Here is a 22684-nt window from a genome sequence, read left to right on the forward strand (position 1 = left end):
GCTCCCACACCGGGGGAGTGCGCGAAGTGGTGTTTTCACTAGACCCGTGATTTGAACCCCGATGTGGGTTCAAATCCTGCCATGGCGGATGGTAGAATTTGCATTAAAAGTAATGGATAGCAGAGCTGCCTCATACCCGGGTTCGGGCTGTGGGAGCCTGCACGTCCTCCCCGTGCCTGTGGGAGCCTGCACGTCCTCCCCGTGCCTGTGGGAGCCTGCACGTCCTCCCCGTGCCTGTGGGAGCCTGCACGTCCTCCCCGTGCCTGTGGGAGCCTGCACGTCCTCCCCGTGCCTGTGGGAGCCTGCACGTCCTCCCCGTGCCTGTGGGAGCCTGCACGTCCTCCCCGTGCCTGTGGGAGCCTGCACGTCCTCCCCGTGCCTGTGGGAGCCTGCAGGGATTCTGTGGAAATGTCTAATGACGACTATTAAAACCATTGTCGATTGTTGTAAAAACCCATCTGGTTCACTAATGTCCTTTAGGGAGGGAAATCTGCCGTCTGGCCTACATGTGACTCCAGGCCCAGAGCAACGTGGTTGACTCCAGGATGGGTCACTCGGGATGGGTAAAAAATGCTGGCCCAGCCAGCGACGGCCATATCCCGTAAATGAATTTTTAAACATCTCCAGTGTCCCCCAAGGGTCCGCCCTTGGCCCATTCCTATTTCTCACTTTCATCCCAAGCCACAGCCTTGGTTTTTACTGACGACACACTGAGCTCCACCTCAGTATTCAGGACTCCTCCGCCCAATGGTCAGACTGCTTATTCGCACAGAGCCTCCAATTAAATATTGGGAAGGCTGAAGCCATTGTTGTTGTCCCCCACTGGAGAACCCGGGACAATTGATATCAGACTCTTACTGTCCACACAAGACGGCTCCTAGTCCTGGGCACTTTCAATTTAGGTTTGTGACACTTTACTCTCAGTGCGCAATCTTTTAAAGTCCAAATCCCCTGTCCTTCAATTACAACTTCATCTACTCTCTGTCCCCTGTTCCCTTCAACCTTCACTGCATTCCACACCCTTCATCACAGTTTCACATTGAAAATGAATTGATAGTTCATAGAACCCCTACAGTGCAGAAGGAGGCCATTCGGCCCGTCTAGTCTGCACCAACCCTCCGAAAGAGCTCCCTACCTAGGCCCACTCCCCCGCCCTATTCCCAGAACCCCACCTAACCACATCCTTGGACACCTAAGGGCCAATTCACCTAACCTGCAAGTCTTTGGACTATGGAAGGAAACCGGAGCACCCGGAGGGAACCCACGCAGACACAGGGAGAACGTGCAGACTCTGCACAGACAGTTGAACCCGGGTCCCTGATGCCGTGAGCGAGCCATGATAACCACCATGCCGCCCGGTGAGAGCTGCCCGTGATTTTTTTTTTTTCCAAAGGGCTTTTGACGCAACCATATCGAGGTACCTGTTGTAAATGTGGCAGTGGTCACATGCCTGTGGATCCGGAGAAATGGCTATGCTTTTACAAATTGCTGTTTTCTTTTGTATCTCGCACACATTCTCCAATGCAGTCTGTCATATTGCAGTATTACAGACAACTCAAGGTATGGGATACACTGCTCCAGTTTGCATGGGTAAAGAACCGTAGCCCCACGGCGGTTAGTGCAGGGCTGTGAATAGTCAGCTGTGTAATAATGTTTCTCAGCCCTGTACAGCTTTCCTTCATTTGTGGATTATCTGCCTTGGTGGGGTAGTTGTGGCTTGGGATTGTATCTTCCTTTTAGTGGCTGGGGTCATTTGCTATCTAGTTATCGAGGCTAATGATGTGCCGATAAATCCTTTAAACGCATCGACTATCGATCTCTGTCGGTCCTGTCAATTCTCTGTTCATTTTTACTTTGGTTTATTTTCTCTTTCTGGGCTTTCTGGGCTGATGGTGCTTTCTGAATATACTCCTCCTCTCCCTGGGTTTTGTTCCTCAGCGTCAGTGTGTGTGTGTGTTCTCTGCCCCTCTCAGTTATCAAACTCCTGATTGTGTTTGGAGAGGATGAGGTCCTTTACCCTGCCATCCCTCTGCTGTTCTGAAGTCGAGTAGGGTGCTGTCCCCGTCACCTATTTTATCCAGGGTGCCTGACATCAGCTCACTTAGTTTGATGGGTTTTACCTCCTGAGCTGTTCTCTTGGTCAGCGAGGTGTTTGATATCTGAGAGCGAGGCTGTCTCCAGACCAAGACACTCCAAAGTCTCTGCAGGTGGGTTTTAAGTCTTTGTGCGACTGTAGACTGTCTCCGTGGATTAAGTTTAATTGGGTTATACGCATAAAGCCTAACTTTTAAATTTTGTTTAAAAATAGGGAAGGGAATATTTAATTGCGTGTTTAATTTCACCTGGGTGGTGGCTGTTGATTGGGGGCACAGCTGTGCTCACATACATAGGGGCAGTACACACCATGCCCCGTGGGCACTGTGAGGACTGGGGTATTTTATTGACCCCCTTTAATCACATTTTGGTTTAATTTGTGATATGTTTTTGGTTGATGCTGTATCCCTTTAAAGGGCTGCTCTTTTGATTTGTCCCTTTGTTGGTTTAATTGGTTATACACAAAAGAGTACGTGGGAACGTGTTGAAAGGTGCACTTCAGGCAATATCCGTGTCTCCGCAATAAAATCTGCTACGTGTGATGAGAAGTAGGACCCAGTGTTCTATCCGTCACCACGTGACGATGCCTATTCCTGCTCCTGTTTCTTACGTTGTTTCGCTTTTCCAGACTGATATCGCTCCGCCAGTTTCTCCAATAAAGCGCCTTTCGGCGAAATCGGACCTGGATGGTGATCATCTGCAAAGGTATGTCCATTTGGCAGTGCTCTTCAGGCATTCCTGGAAAAGGCGTTGTTCCTGGCAAGGCCAGCGGTTATTGCCGGTCCCTATTTGTGCTGGGTAATGGTGGTGGGCCTGCTTACGCTGCCAGTGACAGCGTGTAAAACCTACGAGGCCATTCCACTGGAGATTGGTGTACGACTGAGATGTGTAATGCAGGTAGGGAATATACAGTGAATGGTAGAACCCTCAACAGTATTGAAAGTCAAAGAGATCTAGGAGTACAGGTCCACAGGTCATTGAAAGGGGCAACACAGGTGGAGAAGGTAGTCAAGAAGGCATACGGCATGCTTGCCTTCATTGGCCGGGGCATTGAGTATAAGAATTGGCAAGTCATGTTGCAGCTGTATAGAACCTTAGTTAGGCCACACTTGGAGTATAGTGTTCAATTCTGGTCGCCACACTACCAGAAGGATGTGGAGGCTTTAGAGAGGGTGCAGAAGAGATTTACCAGAATGTTGCCTGGTATGGAGGGCATAAGCTATGAGGAGCGATTGAATAAACTCGGTTTGTTCTCACTGGAACGAAGGAGGTTGAGGGGAGACCTGATAAGAGGTCTACAAAATTATGAGGGGCATAGACAGAGTGGATAGTCAGAGGCTTTTCCCCAGGTTAGAGGGGTCAATTACTAGAGGGCATAGGTTTAAGGTGAGAGGGGCAAGGCTTAGAGTAGATGTACGAGGCAAGTTTTTTACGCAGAGGGTAGTGGGTGCCTGGAACTCCGTATCCCTCTATTCCCATCCTATTCATGTATTTGTCAAGATGCCCCTTAAATGTCACTATCGTCCCTGCTTCCACCACCTCCTCCGGTAGCGAGTTAACTCCATCTGCCATCTCTCCGCCCAAGTCTCCAGACAATCTAAATCCTGCTGTATCCTCCGACAGTCCTCATCGCTATCCGCAATTCCACCAACCTTTGTGTCGTCTGCAAACTTACTAATCAGACCAGTTACATTTTCCTCCAAATCATTTATATATACTACAAAGAGCAAAGGTCCCAGCACTGATCCCTGTGGAACACCACTGGTCACAGCCCTCCAATTAGAAAAGCATCCCTCCATTGCTACTCTCTGCCTTCTATGGCCTAGCCAGTTCTGTATCCACCTTGCCAGCTCACCCCTGATCCCGTGTGACTTCACCTTTTGTACTAGTCTACCATGAGGGACCTTGTCAAAGGCCTTACTGAAGTCCATATAGACAACATCTACTGCCCTATCTGCATCAATCATCTTAGTGACCTCCTCGAAAAACTCTATCAAGTTAGTGAGACACGACCTCCCCTTCACAAAACCGTGCTGCCTCTCACTAATACGTCCATTTGCTTCCAAATGGGAGTAGATCCTGTCTCGAAGAATTCTCTCCAGTAATTTCCCTACCACTGAAGTAAGGCTCACCGGCCTGTAGTTCCCGGGATTATCCTTGCTACCCTTCTTAAACAGAGGAACAACATTGGCTATTCTCCAGTCCTCCGGGACATCCCCTGAAGACAGCGAGGATCCAAAGATTTCTGTCAAGGCCTCAGCAATTTCCTCTCCAGCCTCCTTCAGTATTCTGGGGTAGATCCCATCAGGCCCTGGGGACTTATCTACCTTAATATTTTTTAAGACACCCAACACCTCGTCTTTTTGGATCACAATGTGACCCAGGCTATCTACACCCCCTTCTCCAGACTCAACATCTACCAATTCCTTCTCTTTGGTGAATACTGATGCAAAGTATTCATTTAGTACCTTGCCCATTTCCTCTGGCTCCACACATAGATTCCCTTGCCTATCCTTCAGTGGGCCAACCCTTTCCCTGGCTACCCTCTTGCTTTTTATGTACGTGTAAAAAGCCTTGGGATTTTCCTTAACCCTATTTGCCAATGACTTTTCGTGACCCCTTCTAGCCCTCCTGACTCCTTGCTTAAGTTCCTTCCTACTTTCCTTATATTCCACGCAGGCTTTGTCTGTTCCCAGCCTTTTAGCCCTGACAAATGCCTCCTTTTTCTTTTTGACGAGGCCTACAATATCACTCGTCATCCAAGGTTCCCGAAAATTGCCGCATGCCGGTCCTGTATTCCTTTCAACTGCCACTTGAAAGCCTCCCACATGTCAGATGTTGATTTGCCCTCAAACATCCGCCCCCAATCTATGTTCTTCAGTTCCCGCCTAATATTGTTATAATTAGCCTTCCCCCAATTTAGCACATTCATCCTCGGACCACTCTTATCCTTGTCCACCAGTACTTTAAAACTTACTGAATTGTGGTCACTGTTACCGAAATGCTCCCCTACTGAAACATCTACCACCTGGCCGGGCTCATTCCCCAATACCAGGTCCAGTACCGCCCCTTCCCTAGTTGGACTGTCTACATATTGTTTTAAGAAGCCCTCCTGGATGCTCCTTACAAACTCCGCCCCGTCTAAGCCCCTGGCACTAAGTGAGTCCCAGTCAATATTGGGGAAGTTGAAGTCTCCCATCACCACAACCCTGTTGTTTTTACTCTTTTCCAAAATCTGTCTACCTATCTGCTCCTCTATCTCCCGCTGGCTGTTGGGAGGCCTGTAGTATACCCCCAACATTGTGACTGCACCCTTCTTATTCCTGATCTCTACCCATATAGCCTCACTGCCCTCTGAGGTGTCCTCTCGCAGTACAGCTGTGATATTCTCCCTAACCAGTAGCGCAACTCCGCCACCCCTTTTACATCCCCCTCTATCCCGCCTGAAGCATCTAAATCCTGGAACATTTAGCTGCCAATCCTAAACCGAGTTTATTCAACCGCTCATAGAACAATGAACATAGAACGATACAGTGCAGTACAGGCCCTTCGGCCCACGATGTTGCACCAAAACAAAAGCCATCTAACCTACACTATGCCATTATCATCCATATCTTTATCCAATAAACTTTTAAATGCCCTCAACTTTTAAATGCTACCCTCACTACTGTAGAAGGTAGGTCATTCCACGGCCTCACTACTCTTTGAGTAAAGAACCTACCTCTGACCTCTGTCCTATATCTATTACCCCTCAGTTTAAAGCTATGTCCCCTCGTGCCAGCCATTTCCATCCGCGGGAGAAGGCACTCACTGTCCACCCTATCCAACCCCCTGATCATTTTGTATGCCTCCATTAAGTCTCCTCTTAACCTTCTTCTCTCCAACGAAAACAACCTCAAGTCCATCAGCCTTTCCTCATAAGATTTTCCCTCCATACCAGGCAACGTCCTGGTAAATCTCCTCTGCACCCGCTCCAAAGCCTCCACGTCCTTCCTATAATGCGGTGACCAGAACTGTACGCAATACTCCAAATGCGGCCGCACCAGAGTTCTGTACAGCTGCAACATGACCTCCTGACTCCGGAACTCAATCCCTCTACCAATAAAGGCCAACACTCCATAGGCCTTCTTCACAACCCTATCAACCTGGGTGGCAACTTTCAGGGATCTATGTACATGGACACCTAGATCCCTCTGCTCATCCACACTTCCAAGAACTTTACCATTAGCCAAATATTCCGCATTCTTGTTATTCCTTCCAAAGTGAATCACCTCACACTTCTCTACATTAAACTCCATTTGCCACCTCTCAGCCCAGCTCTGCAGCTTATCTATATCCCTCAGTAACCTGTTACATCCTTCCACACTATCGACAACACCACCGACTTTAGTATCGTCTGCAAATTTACTCACCCACCCTTCTGCGCCTTCCTCTAGGTCATTGATAAAAATGACAAACCGCAACGGCCCCAGAACAGATCCTTGTGGTACTCCACTTGTAACTGAACTCCATTCTGAACATTTCCCATCAACCACCACACTCTGTCTTCTTTCAGCTAGCCAATTTCTGATCCACATCTCTAAAACTCCCTCAATCCCCAGCCTCCGTATTTTCTGCAATAGCCTACCGTGGGGAACCTTATCAAACGCTTTGCTGAAATCCATATACACCACATCAACTGCTCTACCCTCGTCTACCTGTTCAGTCACCTTCTCAAAGAACTCGATAAGGTTTGTGAGGCATGACCTACCCTTCACAAAGCCATGCTGACTGTCCCTGATCATATTATTCCTATCTAGATGATTATAAATCTTGTCTCTTATAATCCCCTCCAAGACTTTGCCCACTACAGACGTGAGGCTCACCGGTCTATAGTTGCCGGGGTTGCCCTGCTCCCCTTTTTGAACAAAGGGACCACATTTGCTATCCTCCAGTCCTCTGGCACTATTCCTGTAGCCAATGATGACATAAAAATCAAAGCCAAAGGTCCAGCAATCTCTTCCCTGGCCTCCCAGAGAATCCTAGGATAAATCCCATCAGGACCCGGGGACTTATCTATTTTCAGCCTGTCCAGAATTGCCAACACCTCTTCCCTACGTACCTCAATGCCATCTATTCTATTAGCCTGGGGCTCAGCATTCTCCTCCACAACATTATCTTTTTCCTGAGTGAATACTGACGAAAAATATTCATTTAGTATCTCGTCTATCTCTTCAGATTCCACACACAACTTTCCATCCCTGTCCTTGACTGGTCCTACTCTTTCCCTAGTCATTCGCTTATTTCTGACATATCTATAGAAAGCTTTTGGGTTTTCCTTGATCCTACCTGCCAAATACTTCTCATGTCCCCTCCTTGCTCGTCTTAGCTCTCTCTTTAGATCCTTCCTCGCTACCTTGTAACTATCCATCGCCCCAACTGAAACTTCACACCTCATCTTCACATAGGCCTCCTTCTTCCTCTTGACAAGAGATTCCACTTCTTTGGTAAACCACGGTTCCCTCGCTCTACGCCTTCCTCCCTGCCTGACCGGTACATACTTATCAAGAACACGCAGTAGCTGATCCTTGAACAAGCTCCACTTATCCAGTGTGCCCAACACTTGCAGTCTACTTCTCCACCTTATCCCCCCCAAGTCACGTCTAATGGCATCATAATTGCCCTTCCCCCAGCTATAACTCTTGCCCTGCGGTGTATACTTATCCCTTTCCATCATTAACGTAAACGTCACCGAATTGTGGTCACTGTCCCCAAAGTGCTCTCCTACCTCCAAATCCAACACCTGGCCTGGTTCATTACCCAAAACCAAATCCAACGTGGCCTCGCCTCTTGTTGGCCTGTCAACATATTGTGTCAGGAAACCCTCCTGCACACACTGTACAAAAAACGACCCATCTAATGTACTCGAACTATATCTTTTCCAGTCAATATTTGGAAAGTTAAAGTCTCCCATAATAACTACCCTGTTACTTTCGCTCTTATCCAGGATCATCCTCGCCATCCTTTCCTCTACATCCCTAGAACTATTTGGAGGCCTATAGAAGACTCCCAACAGTGTGACCTCTCCTTTCATGTTTCTAACCTCAACCCATACTACCTCGGAAGATGAGTCCCCATCTAGCATCCTCTCCGCCACCGTAATACTGCTCTTGACTAGCAGCGCCACACCTCCCCCTCTTTTGCCTCCTTCTCTGAGCTTACTAAAACACCTAAACCCCGGAACCTGCAACATCCATTACTGTCCCTGCTCTATCCATGTCTCCGAAATGGCCACAACATCGAAGTCCCAGGTACCAACCCATGCTGCCAGTTCCCCTACCTTATTTCGTATACTTCTGGCATTGAAGTAGACACACTTCAAACCACCTACCTGAACACTGGCCCCCTCCTGCGACGTCAAATCTGTGCTCCTGACCTCTATACTCTCAATTCTCCCTTACCCTAAAACTACAATCCAGGTTCCCATGCCCCTGCTGCATTAGTTTAAACCCCCCCAAAGAGCACTAACAAATCTCCCCCCCCCAGGATATTTGTGCCCCTCAGGTTCAGATGTAGACCATCCTGTCTGTAGAGGTCCCACCTTCCCCAGAAAGAGCCCCAGTTATCCAGAAATCTGAATCCCTCCCGCCTGCACCATCCCTGTAGCCACGTGTTTAATTGCTCTCTCTCCCTATTCCTCATCTCACTATCACGTGGCACAGGCAACAACCCAGAGATAACAACTCTGTTTGTTCTAGTTCTGAGCTTCCATCCTAGCTCCCTGAAAGCCTGCCTGACATCCTTGTCCCCTTTCCTACCTATGTCGTTAGTGCCAATGTGGACCACGACATGAGGCTGCTCCCCCTCCCCCCTAAGGACCCGGAAAACACGATCCGAGACATCAAGTACCCTTGTACCTGGGAGGCAACATACCAAACGTGAGTCTCTCACGCTCCCACAAAATCTCCTATCTGTGCCCCTGACTATCGAGTCCCCAATTACTAATGCTCTGCTCCTCTCCCCCCTTCCCTTCTGAGCAACAGGGACAGACTCCGTGCCAGAGGCCCGTACCCCATGGCTTACCCCTGGTAAGTCGTCGTCCCCACAAGTATCCAAAGCGGTATACTTGTTTCTCAGGGGAACGACCGCAGGGGATCCCTGCACTGACTGCTTTTTCCCAGTCCCTCTTACAGTTACCCACCTATCTCCAATCTTTGGTGTAACTAATTCCCTGAAGCTGCTATCTATGACCCCCTCTGCCTCCCGAATGATCCGAAGTTCTTCCAACTCCAGCTCCAGTTCCCTAACTCGGTCTTGGAGGAGCTAGAGATGGCAGCACTTCCTGCAGGTAAAATCAGCAGGGACACTAACTGCATCCCTCACCTCAAACATCCTGCAGGAGGAACATTGCACTCCCTTCCCTGCCATCCCTCTAACTTTCTACCAAGATCTGGCTAACAACTAAATTAAATTTTTTTAAAAAATAATAATAATAAAATATGGTACTTACCTCAGACCAATGGGTTTTATTATTAGGTTAGAGGAGGAGGGTGGGTGGGAGACACTACATGTGTAGTGTCTCGGGTTTCCTCTCCACCATAATTTATTGGTGAGGGTCTTCCCAGAAGTCCGCGGGTCGAACTTCCTGTTCCCGCATTAAACACTAAAATTTAAAAAAAACAGCAAAGAGGGACCGAAAACGGGACCAGGTAAGTGTTTACCGCTGAAATTGACTAGCCTGCTCCTGTGAAGGTCTCCCAGAAATCACTAACGCACCGCTCCCGCTGAAATCGACTGGCCTGCTCCTGCAAAGACAAGTGTTTTTAAAGGATAGACTTACCTCCGAGAAATTACTTGCGCACTGCTCCCGCTGAAATTGACTAACCTGCTCCGCTCCCGCTGAAATCGTTCCTCATAGCTAATGCCCTCCATACCAGGCAACATTCTGGTAAATCTCTTCTGCACCCTCTCTAAAGCCTCCACATCCTTCTGGTAGTGTGGCGACCAGAATTGAACACTATACTCCAAGTGTGGCCTAACTAAGGTTCTATACAGCTGCAACATGACTTGCCAATTCTTATACTCAATGCCCCGGCCAATGAAGGCAAGCATGCCGTATGCCTTCTTGACTACCTTCTCCACCTGTGTTGCCCCTTTCAGTGACCTGTGGACCTGTACTCCTAGATCTCATTTGATGCTCTCTGGTTCTCTCCCTGCTGATTAAAAGTTGCAGGCCAGAAGAAAGAGAGAGAACAAAACAGTAGGGAAAGAGCACCTTCTCCCACTCTGCACCGAATTACCAAGTTCCAAATTCCCACTCTGGATATGTCTCACTCCAGCTGTGTCTCCTTCACTTGTGCAAAGTGGCCTAACTAACGTTCTGTACAGCGGCAGCATGGCTTGCCAATTTTTATACTCAATGCCCCTTAAAATAGGCCAAACAACAGGAAAAAGCCCCTTAAAGGGGCACTCTAACAAAATACTAAAGGGAACTTGGCTACTCAAATTAAAATGGTGATTGTGATGAAGCACTTCGGCCCAGTAGCGCTCACCCCAGTATCCCAGCTATCCCCTGTTTATGGGCAGGTCCCCAGCCGTGTGCTTCTCGCCGGCGAGCCATTCGCTTGGCGGCTGGAGTCTCCCTCCCAGCCCAAAATGCTTCATTGAATCTGTAACAAGCTAATTGAGAAGACATTCACACCATCCAGGCCAGACCGGATAGAGTTGGCAAGTTTCTTCCCCCAATGAAATTGCTTATTAATGACAGTTCAATGGCTTCATGGTAACTTGGACTGAACCTAAGCGCTCTGACTGTGCCGTGACTGTCTTTGAGACCGTGTTCTGGATTGTTCTTCAGATCATTGAGCCCCCTCGTTACTCGACCTGCGCACTTGCAACAACTTTGGGCTATTACTGGGCTGTTATTGGGTCTCCTCCATGACTGAATGCTCGCGAGGAGTTGAGTTTGTTCTGATGTCTGTTTCCTATTCCCCGCACAGCACACAGCTGAAATCCTCTCTGAGTCTGGACGATTTCAAATTGATCGCCGTTTTGGGCAGGGGGCACTTCGGAAAGGTAAGGATCCAAACGATTTGGGATTTTCACGTTGGCCGTTCAGGCTTCCAGAGCCAGGGTTGCACTGCTCCCCTACGTTCCTTTTTGCACATAAAAGTGACTTAATGGCATCTTTAAAATAGAAAAGATACTGCAAGGAATTGTGTGGCTGGGAAGGGCTATTATTCAGCTGGGCCTTGTTCAGGGAAAGCAGGTGGGAAGGAAGTGGGATATTCAAAGAGGAATACCAAGTCTGGATAAACACCTTTGGGGGGGTGGGGTTTGGGATGGCTGACTGGGATATAGCAGCAATGCAGACTGGGCTCTGGCGAGGTAGTTAGTGTTCTGGAGATTGATAGGAAGCAGAGCCCCGGGGATTGCAAACTGCCCAGGCAGCGCTTGTCCTCAGCTCGGGAGAGGGAACCTGCCCATGGGGAGGGGGAGGGTCACTGTCGGGGGGGACTGGAAACTCCCCTCCCCCCCCCTCTCCGGAAAAGGGGGCATAGAGCATGGAGGATAAGTTGCAGGGCGCTACTTGTTATACCTCAGCTGGAGTATTGCACACAGATCTGGCCGCCAGGCTATAGGACGAATGTGAAGGTATTGGAGAGAGAGCAGAAGTGGTTCCAGGGATCAGATACTTCAGTTATGAGGATAGATTGGAGAGGTTGGGACTGTTCTCCTTGGGTGAGAAGCACGGTAGCACAGCGGTTAGCACTGCTGCCTCACAGCGCCAGGGACCCGGGTTCAATTCCGGCCTCGGGTCACTGTCTGTGCAGAGTCTGCACTTTCTCCCCGTGTCTGCGTGGGTTTCCTCCGGGTGCTCCGGTTTCCTTCCACAGTCCAAAGACGTGCAGGTTAGGATGGATTGGCCATGATAAATTACCCTTAGTGACCAAAAAGGTTAGGTGGGGTTATGGGGAATAGGGTGAAGGCATGGGCATGAGTAGGGTCCTCTTTCGAGGGCCGGTGTAGACTCGATGGGCTGAATGGCCTCCTTCTGCACTGTAAATTCTATGTTTCAAGGATGGAAGAAGGCTGAGAGGACATTTGATAGAGATGTACAATATTATGAGGGGCTCCTTGTCCTTTTGCATGGCTAATCCAGGCCATGTGATCACAGTTCCCGGAATGATCCCTGACTGTCACCTGATCCACCTTATTCCCCAGAGTCCGTTCCCACACTGATCCTGCCTTGGGCATACATCCAAGTAATGGTATTTCTGGGGGTACCTGCTCCACATGGACTGCAGCAGTTCAAGATGGCCGCTCACAAAGATGGCCGCTCACCAAGATGGCCACTCACCAAGATGGCCGCTCACCAAGATGGCAGCTCACCATCACCTGCTCGAGGGTAATTGGGGTCGGGCAATAAAATGCTACCCTGACCAGCGACACCCACCTCCCATGTATTAATTTAAAAATAAACCTCACCAGCATTCCAAAGATTTGGAGCCACTCAAAGTTACCAATGTCAGACAAAGGGAGGGAGGAACTGAAAGACATGACTCGTCCACCAACACGCTTTCACTTTGGACCTTTTGGGGTTTTCCTCATACCAGGTGCTGCTGTCGGAGTACAAGAAATCAGGTCAACTGTTTGCCATCAAAGCCTTAAAGAAGGGAGATATTGTTGCGAGGGATGAGGTTGACAGGTGAGATTTGCTTTCTTTATAAACACAAATACATTCTATTTTTCTTACAATTGCTGAGTATTAAGTCACCATGGGATTGAGCTCCATAATCCAGGCCCACATTGCCCCGGGTGTCAGTACTGAGGGAGCGCTGCACTGTCGTAGGGAGATGTGTATAAAAGTAAAGCAAAGTCGTCATAGTCCCAGGTGACCATCGGCTGCTCCCCTTTGAGGGGGAGAGCTGACTGGTGGGGATTTAACCCGAGGGTCACCACACCTCAGGAGAGGGGCAAGGTTGAGAAGGCATGAATAACCTCAGCCGGTCCAGGATTTGAAACCTGGCTGCTGGCCTCGTTCTGTATCACAAACTAGCTGTCCAGCCAACTGAGCTAAACGGGCTTAGTTTACGCAGTGCATGGTGACATGGTTATCACTGTAGCACAGTGACTAGCACAGTTGATTCACAGCTCCAGGGTCCCAGGTTCGATCCCCAGCTTGGGTCGCTGTCTGTGCGGAGTCTGCACGTTCTCCCCGTGTGTGCGTGGGTTTCCTCCGGGTGCTCCGGTTTCCTCCCACAAGCCCCGAAAGACGTGCTGTTGGGTGAATTGGACATTCTGAATTCTCCCTCTGTGTACCCGAACAGGCACCGGAGTGTGGCGACTAGGGGATTTTCACAGTAATTTCATTGCAGTGATAATGTAAACCCAATCAATTGTGACAATAATAAAGATTATTATAGATTACTATTAGTTTCCTATTTTCTAAGTAAAATGTGACCTTATAATTCATACCAAAATATATTTATTCTGCATTTGTCTGTGTTGGGATTCAGTTTCCACATACACACCCATTCTGCAAGTTTATTAATATCCATTCACAATCGGTATTGAATATATCCCCCCCCCCGACTAATGTCATCCACAAATTTAGAAATTGTGGTATTAATTCCAAAGTCTGAATTGCACCGGTCGCAACACTGATCCTGTTGGGACGCCACTCTTCACCACCTGCCCCTCTGAATACCACCACCTGCCCTCTGCTTGCGGTCTTGAAGTCAGCTAGTAATCCATTCTGCTACCAATCCCCTGATAGCACATTCTCTCAACTCATTCATTACTCTATGAGGTGGAATGTGTCGAGAACCTTCTGAAAACCTCGGTCAACTACATCTTCAGAAGACTGAATGAGCTTCGTCAAGCAGCATTCTCCTTTGATGCCCATGCTCAATGTTCCTGTTATAGAACATAGAACATTACAGCGCAGTACAGGCCCTTCGGCCCTCGATGTTGCGCCGACCTGTGAAACCACTCTAAAGCCCATCTACACTATTCCCTTATCGTCCATATGTCTATCCAATCACCATTTGAATGACCTTAGTGTTGGCGAGTCCACTACTTCATAGCTTTCATAGAATTTACAGTGCAGAAGGAGGCCATTCGGCCCATCGAGTCTGCACCGGCTCTTGGAAAGAGCACCCTACCCAAGGTCCACACCTCCACCCTATCCCCATAACCCAGTAACTCCACCTTACACTAAGGGCAATTTTGGACACTATGGGCAATTTAGCATGGCCAATCCACCTAACCCGCACATCTTTGGACTGTGGGAGGAAACCGGAGCACCCGGAGGAAACCCACGCACACACGGGGAGGATGTGCAGACTCCGCACAGACAGTGACCCAAGCCGGAATCGAACCTGGGACCCTGGAGCTGTGAAGCATTTGTGCTATCCACAAGGCTACCGTGCTGCCCACCTACTGTTGCAGGCAGGGCATTCCACGCCCTTACTGCTCTCTGAGTAAAGAATCTACCTCTGACATCTGCCTTATATCTATCTCCCCTCAATTTAAAGCTATGTCCCCTCGTGCTAGACATCACCATCCGAGGAAAAAGGCTCTCACTGTCCACCCTATCCAATCCTCTGATCATCTTGTATGCCTCAATTAAGTCACCTTTTAACCTTCTTCTCTCTAACGAAAACAGCCTCAAGTCCCTCAGCCTTTCCTCATAAGATCTTCCCTCCAGACCAGGCAACATTCTGGTAAATCTCCTCTGCACCCTTTCCAATGCTTCCACATCCTTCCTATAATGCGGCGACCAGAATTGCACGCAATACTCCAAATGCGGCCGCACCAGAGTTTTGTACAGCTGCAACATGACCTCATGGCTCCGAAACTCAATCCCTCTACCAATAAAAGTTAACACACCTTATGTCTTAACAACCCCCTCAACCTGGGTGGCAACTTTCAGGGATCTATGTACATGGACACCAAGATCTCTCTGCTCATCCACACTACCAAGAATCTTACCATTCGCCCAGTACTCTGTCTTCCTGTTATTACTTCCAAAATGAATTACCTCACATTTTTCTGCATTAAACTCCATTTGCCACCTCTCAGCCCAGCTCTGCAGCTTATCTATGTCCCTCTGTAACGTGTTACATCCTTCCGCACTGTCCACAACTCCACCGGCTTTCGTGTCATCTGCAAATTTACTCACCCATCCTTCTACACCCTCCTCCAGGTCATTTATAAAAATGACAAACAGCAGTGGCCCCAAAACAGATCCTTGTGGTACACCACTAGTAACTGAACTCCAGTCTGAACACTTCCCATCAACCACCACCCTTTGTCTTCTTCCAGCTAGCCAATTTCTGATCCAAACTGCTAAATCACCCTGAATCCCATGCCTCCGTATTTTCTGCAATAGCCTACTATATTTTTAGTTTCTAGATGTACTTCTGCCCTCTCCTTTTGTAAGGATTCCAATACTTTTCTTGCCACAGATGTTATGCTGGCTGCAATATAATTCCCTGGACATTTTTATCTCCTTTCGTATTGGGATAATATTAACTATCTGCCCATTTTCTAATACAAACCCAGGCTCTTGACATATTATTAAAGATGTATAACCCATAGAATCCCGACAGTGCAGAAAGAGGCCATTCGGTCCATCGAGTCTGTACTAACCCTCTGTAGGAACACCCAACCTAGTCCCACTCCACCCAACCTATCCCCCTATCCTACCGAACCTGCACAACTTTAGACTGTGGGAGGAAACCGGAGCACCCGGAGGAAACCCACGCACACACTGGGAGGATGTGCAGACTCCTTGCAGACAGTGACCCAAGCCGGAATTGAACTCGGGTTCCTAGCGCTGCGAGGCAGCAGTGCTAACCACTGTGTCAGGTTCCTTGCTGGATATTTATATAATGTGCAGATGTGATCTTTCCAAACCAGGGCTTTTACCATCTTTGTGTTTCTTAATTTATTTCATACTTCACTGCGTTCAGCCCAGTGGACAGGCTGCGTTTACCACTGCGTTCAGCCCAGTGGACAGGCTGCGTTTACCACTGCGTTCAGCCCAGTGGACAGGCTGCGTTTACCACTGCGTTCAGCCCAGTGGACAGGCTGCGTTTAACACTGCGATCAGCCCAGTGGACAGGCTGCGTTTACCACTGCGATCAGTCCAGTGGACAGGCTGCATTTAACACTGCGTTCAGTCCAGTAGACAGACTGCGTTTAACACTGCATTCAGTCCAGTAGACAGGCTGCGTTTACCACTGCGATCGGTCCATTGGAAAAGCTGCGTTCAGCCCAGTGGACAGGCTGCGTTTAACACTGCATTCAGTCCAGTGGACAGGCTGCATTTAACACTGCGTTCAGTCCAGTGGACAGACTGCGTTGAACACTGCGTTCAGTCAAAGAACAAAGAAATGTACGGCCCAGGAACAGGCCCTTCGGCCCTCCAAGCCTGTGCCGACCATGCTGCCCGACTAAACTACAATCTTCTACACTTCCTGGGTCCGTATCCCTCTATTCCCATCCGATTCATGTATTTGTCAAGATGCCCCTTAAATGTCCCTATCGTCCCTGCTTCCACCACCTCCTCCGACAGCGGGTTCCAGGCACCCACTACCCTCTGCGTAAAAAACTTGCCTCGTACATCTACTCTAAACCTTGCCCCTCTCACCTTAAACCTATGCCCCCTAGTAATTGACACCTCTACCCCGGGGAAAAGCCTCTGACTATCCACTCCGTCTATGCCCCTCATAATTTTGTAGACCTCTATCAGGTCGCCCCTCAACCTCCTTCGTTCCAGTGAGAACAGACCGAGTTTATTCAACCGCTCCTCATAGCTAATGCCCTCTATACCAGGCAACATTCTGGTAAATCGCTTCTGCACCCTCTCTAAAGCCTCCACATCCTTCTGGTAGTGTGGCGACCAGAATTGAACACTATACTCCAAGTGTGGCCTAACTAAGGTTCTATACAACTGCAACATGACTTGCCAATTCTTATACTCAATGCCCTGGCCAATGAAGGCAAGCATGCCGTATGCCTTCTTGACTACCTTCTCCACCTGTGTTGCCCCTTTCAGTGACCTGTGGACCTGTACACCTAGATCTCTTTGACTTTCAATACTCTTGAGGGTTCTACCATTCACTGTATATTCCCTACCTGCATTAGACCTTCCAAAATGCATTACCTCACATTTGTCCGGATTAAACTCCATTTGCCATCTCTCCGCCCAAGTCTCCAGACAATCTAAATCCTGCTGTATCCTCAGACAGTCCTCATCGCTATCCGCAATTCCACCAACCTTTGTGTCGTCTGCAAACTTACTAATCAGACCAGTTACATTTTCCTCCAAATCATTTATATATACTACAAAGAGCAAAGGTCCCAGCACTGATCCCTGTGGAACACCACTGGTCACAGCCCTCCAATTAGAAAAGCATCCTTCCATTGCTACTCACTGCCTTCTATGACCTAGCCAGTTCTGTATCCACCTTGCCAGCTCACCCCTGATCCCGTGTGACTTCACCTTTTGTACTAGTCTACCATGAGGGTCCTTGTCAAAGGCCTTACTGAAGTCCATATAGACAACATCCATTGCCCTACCTGCATCAATCATCTTAGTGACCTCCTCGAAAAACTCTATCAAGTTAGTGAGACACGACCTCCCCTTCACAAAACCATGCTGCCTCTCACTAATACGTCCATTTGCTTCCAAATGGGAGTAGATCCTGTCTCGAAGAATTCTCTCCAGTAATTTCCCTACCACTGAAGTAAGGCTCACCGGCCTGTAGTTCCCTGGATTATCCTTGCTACCCTTCTTAAACAGAGGAACAACATTGGCTATTCTCCAGTCCTCCGGGACATCCCCTGAAGACAGTGAGGATCCAAAGATTTCTGTCAAGGCCTCAGCAATTTCCTCTCCAGCCTCCTTCAGTATTCTGGGGTAGATCCCATCAGGCCCTGGGGACTTATCTACCTTAATATTTTTTAAGACACCCAACACCTCGTCTTTTTGGATCTCAATGTGACCCAGGCTATCTACACACCCTTCTCCAGACTCAACATCTACCAATTTCTTCTCTTTGGTGAATACTGATGCAAAGTATTCATTTAGTACCTCGCCCATTTCCTCTGGCTCCAAACATAGATTCCCTTGCCTATCCTTCAGTGGGCCAACCCTTTCCCTGGCTACCCTCTTGCTTTTTATGTACGTGTAAAAAGCCTTGGGATTTTCCTTAACCCTAATTGCCAATGACTTTTCGTGACCCCTTCTAACCCTCCTGACTCCTTGCTTAAGTTCCTTCCTACTTTCCTTATATTCCACACAGGCTTCGTCTGTTCCCAGCCTTTTAGCCCTGACAAATGCCTCCTTTTTCTTTTTGACGAGGCCTACAATATCTCTCGTCATCCAAGGTTCCCGAAAATTGCCGTATTTATCCTTCTTCCTCACAGGAACATGCCGGTCCTGAATTCCTTTCAACTGACACTTGAAAGCCTCCCACATGTCAGATGTTGATTTACCCTCAAACATCCGCCCCCAATCGATGTTCTTCAGTTCCCGCCTAATATTGTTATAATTAGCCTTCCCCCAATTTAGCACATTCATCCTAGGACCACTCTTATCCTTGTCCACCAGCACTTTAAAACTTACTGAATTGTGGTCACTGTTCCCGAAATGCTCCCCTACTGAAACATCTACCACCTGGTAGATGTTTCATTCCCCAATACCAGGTCCAGTACCACCCCTTCCCTAGTTGGACTGTCTACATATTATTTTAAGAAGCCCTCCTGGATGCTCCTTACAAACTCCGCCCCGTCTAAGCCCCTGGCACTAAATGAGTCCCAGTCAATATTGGGGAAGTTGAAGTCTCCCATCACCACAACCCTGTTGTTTTTACTCTTTTCCAAAATCTGTCTACCTGTCTGCTCCTCTATCTCCCGCTGGCTGTTGGGAGGCCTGTAGTAAACCCCCAACATTGTGACTGCACCCTTCTTATTCTTGATCTCTACCCAAATAGCCTCACTGCCCTCTGAGGTGTCCTCTCGCAGTACAGCTGTGATATTCTCCCGAACCAGTAGCGCAACTCCGCCGCCTCTTTTACATCCCCCTCTATCCCGCCTGAAACATCTAAATCCTGGAACGTTTAGCTGCCAATCCTGCCCTTCCCTCAACCAGGTCTCTGTAATGGCAACAACATCATAGTTCCAAGTACTAATCCAATCTGCCTTACCCGTAATACTTCTTGCATTAAAACATATGCACTTCAGGCCACCAGACCCGCTGTGTTCAGCAACTTCTCCCTGTCTGCTCTGCCTCAGAGCCACACTGTCCCTATTCCCTAGTTCTCCCTCAATGCTCTCACCTTCTGACCTATTGCTCCCGTGCCCACCCCCCTGCCATACTAGTTTAAACCGTCCCGTCAGTGGGCAGGCTGCATTGAACACTGTGATCAGCCCAGTGGGCAGGCTGCGTTTAGCACTGCGTTCAGTCCAGTGTACAGACTGCGTTTGACACTGCGTTCAGTCCAGTGGGTAAGCTGCGTTTAACACTGCGTTCAGTCCAGTGGACGGGTTGCGTTTAACACGGCAACCAGTCCAGGGGACAGACTGTATTCATCACTGCGACCAGTCCAGTGGACAGACTGCGTGTAACATTAGAACATAGAACATAGAACAATACAGCGCAGTACAGGCCCTTCAGCCCACGATGTTGCACCGAAACAAAAGCCATCTAACCTACACTATGCCATTATCATCCATATGTTTATCCAATAAACTTTTAAATGCCCTCAATGTTGGCGAGTTCACTACTGTAGCAGGTAGGGCATTCCACGGCCTCACTACTCTTTGCGTAAAGAACCTACCTCTGACCTCTGTCCTATATCTATTACCCCTCAGTTTAAAGTTATGTCCCCTCGTGCCAGCCATATCCATGGGAGAAGGCTCTCACTGTCCACCCTATCCAACCCCCTGATCATTTTGTATGCCTCTATTAAGTCTCCTCTTAACCTTCTTCTCTCCAACGAAAACAACCTCAAGTCCATCAGCCTTTCCTCATAAGATTTTCCCTCCATACCAGGCAACATCCTGGTAAATCTCCTCTGCACCCGCTCCAAAGCCTCCACGTCCTTCCTATAATGTGGTGACCAGAACTGTACGCAATACTCCAAATGCGGCCGTACCAGAGTTCTGTACAGCTGCAACATGACCTCCCGACTCCGGAACTCAATCCCTCTACCAATAAAGGCCAACACTCCATAGGCCTTCTTCACAACCCTATCAACCTGGGTGGCAACTTTCAGGGATCTATGTACATGGACACCTAGATCCCTCTGCTCAGCCACACTTTCAAGAACTTTACCATTAGCCAAATATTCCGCATTCCTGTTATTCCTTCCAAAGTGAATCACCTCACACTTCTCTACATTAAACTCCATTTGCCACCTCTCAGCCCAGCTCTGCAGCTTATCTATATCCCTCTGTAACCTGCTACATCCTTCCACACTATCGACAACACCACCGACTTTAGTATCGTCTGCAAATTTACTCACCCACCCTTCTGCGCCTTCCTCTAGGTCATTGATAAAAATGACAAACAGCAACGGCCCCAGAACAGATCCTTGTGGTACTCCACTTGTGACTGTACTCCATTCTGAACATTTCCCATCAACCACCACCCTCTGTCTTCTTTCAGCTAGCCAATTTCTGATCCACATCTCTAAATCACCCTCAATCCCCAGCCTCCGTATTTTTTGCAATAGCCTACCGTGGGGAACCTTATCAAATGCTTTGCTGAAATCCATATACACCACATCAACTGCTCTACCCTCGTCTACCTGTTCAGTCACCTTCTCAAAGAACTCAATAAGGTTTGTGAGCCATGGCCTACCCTTCACAAAGCCATGCTGACTATCCCTGATCATATTATTCCTATCTAGATGATTATAAATCTTGTCTCTTATAATCCCCTCCAAGACTTTACCCACTACAGACGTGAGGCTCACCGGTCTATAGTTGCCGGGGTTGTCTCTGCTCCCCTTTTTGAACAAAGGGACCACATTTGCTATCCTCCCGTCCTCTGGCACTATTCCTGTAGCCAATGATGACATAAAAATCAAAGCCAAAGGTCCAGCAATCTCTTCCCTGGCCTCCCATAGAATCCTAGGATAAATCCCATCAGGTCCCGGGGTCTTATCTATTTTCAGCCTGTCCAGAATTGCCAACACCTCTTCCCTACGTACCTCAATGCCATCTAATCTATTTACCTGGAGCTCAGCATTCTCCTCCACAACATTATCTTTTTCCTGAGTGAATACTGACGAAAAATATTCATTTAGTATCTCGCCTATCTCTTCAGACTCGACACACAACTTCCCATCCCTGTCCTTGACTGGTCCTACTCTGTCCCTAGTCATTCGCTTATTCCTGACATACCTATAGAAAGCTTTTGGGTTTTCCTTGATCCTTCCTGCCAAATACTTCTCATGTCCCCTCCTTGCTCGTCTTAGCTCTCTCTTTAGATCCTTCCTCGCTACCTTGTAACTATCCATCGCCCCAACCGAAACTTCACACTTCATCTTCACATAGGCCTCCTTCTTCCTCTTAACAAGAGATTCCACTTCCTTGGTAAACCACGGTTCCCTCGCTCGACGCCTTCCTCCCTGTCTGACCGGTACATACTTATCAAGAACACGCAGTAGCTGATCCTTGAACAAGCCCCACTTATCCAGTGTGCCCAACACTTGCAGCCTACTTCTCCACCTTATCCCCCCCAAGTCACGTCTAATGGCATCATAATTGCCCTTCCCCCAGCTATAACTCTTGCCCTGCGGTGTATACTTATCCCTTTCCATCATTAACGTAAACGTCACCGAATTGTGGTCACTGTCCCCAAAGTGCTCTCCTACCTCCAAATCCAACACCTGGCCTGGTTCATTACCCAAAACCAAATCCAACGTGGCCTCGCCTCTTGTTGGCCTGTCAACATATTGTTTCAGGAAACCCTCCTGCACACACTGTACAAAAAACGACCCATCTATTGTACTCGAACTATATCTTTTCCAGTCAATATTTGGAAAGTTAAAGCCTCCCATAATAACTACCCTGTTACTTTCGCTCATATCCAGAATCATCTTCGCCATCCTTTCCTCTACATCCCTAGAACTATTAGGAGGCCTATAAAAAACTCCCAACAGGGTGACCTCTCCTTTCCTGTTTCTAACTTCAGCCCATACTACCTCGGAAGAAGAGTCCCCATCTAGCATCCTCTCCGCCACCGTAATACTGCTCTTGACTAGCAGCGCCACACCTCCCCCTCTTTTGCCTCCTTCTCTGAGCTTACTAAAACACCTAAACCCCGGAACCTGCAACATCCATTCCTGTCCCTGCTCTATCCATGTCTCCGAAATGGCCACAACATCGAAGTCCCAGGTACCAACCCACGCTGCCAGTTCCCCTACCTTGTTTCGTATACTCCTGGCATTGAAGTAGACACACTTCAAACCACCTACCTGAACACTGGCCCCCTCCTGCGACGTCAAATCTGTGCTCCTGACCTCTATACTCTCATTCTCCCTTACCCTAAAACTACAATCCAGGTTCCCATGCCCCTGCTGCATTAGTT

The 22684-nt window shown here is 48.4% G+C and overlaps 1 protein-coding gene across 1 annotated transcript in view; it reads left to right on the forward strand.

Moving 5' to 3' along the window:
• Positions 1 to 22684, forward strand: part of pkn1a (protein kinase N1a) — a 352058-nt gene that overhangs the window by 271336 nt on the left and 58038 nt on the right. The window contains exons 13-15 of the mRNA XM_072491284.1: positions 2723 to 2799; positions 11073 to 11148; positions 12690 to 12781. Of these exons, the coding sequence (XP_072347385.1) occupies positions 2723 to 2799; positions 11073 to 11148; positions 12690 to 12781 (245 nt within the window). The remainder of the gene's footprint in view (positions 1 to 2722; positions 2800 to 11072; positions 11149 to 12689; positions 12782 to 22684) is intronic.

The sequence above is a fragment of the Scyliorhinus torazame genome, chromosome 27, assembly GCF_047496885.1.
Source record: "Scyliorhinus torazame isolate Kashiwa2021f chromosome 27, sScyTor2.1, whole genome shotgun sequence".
NCBI classification, from domain to species: Eukaryota; Metazoa; Chordata; class Chondrichthyes; order Carcharhiniformes; family Scyliorhinidae; genus Scyliorhinus; species Scyliorhinus torazame.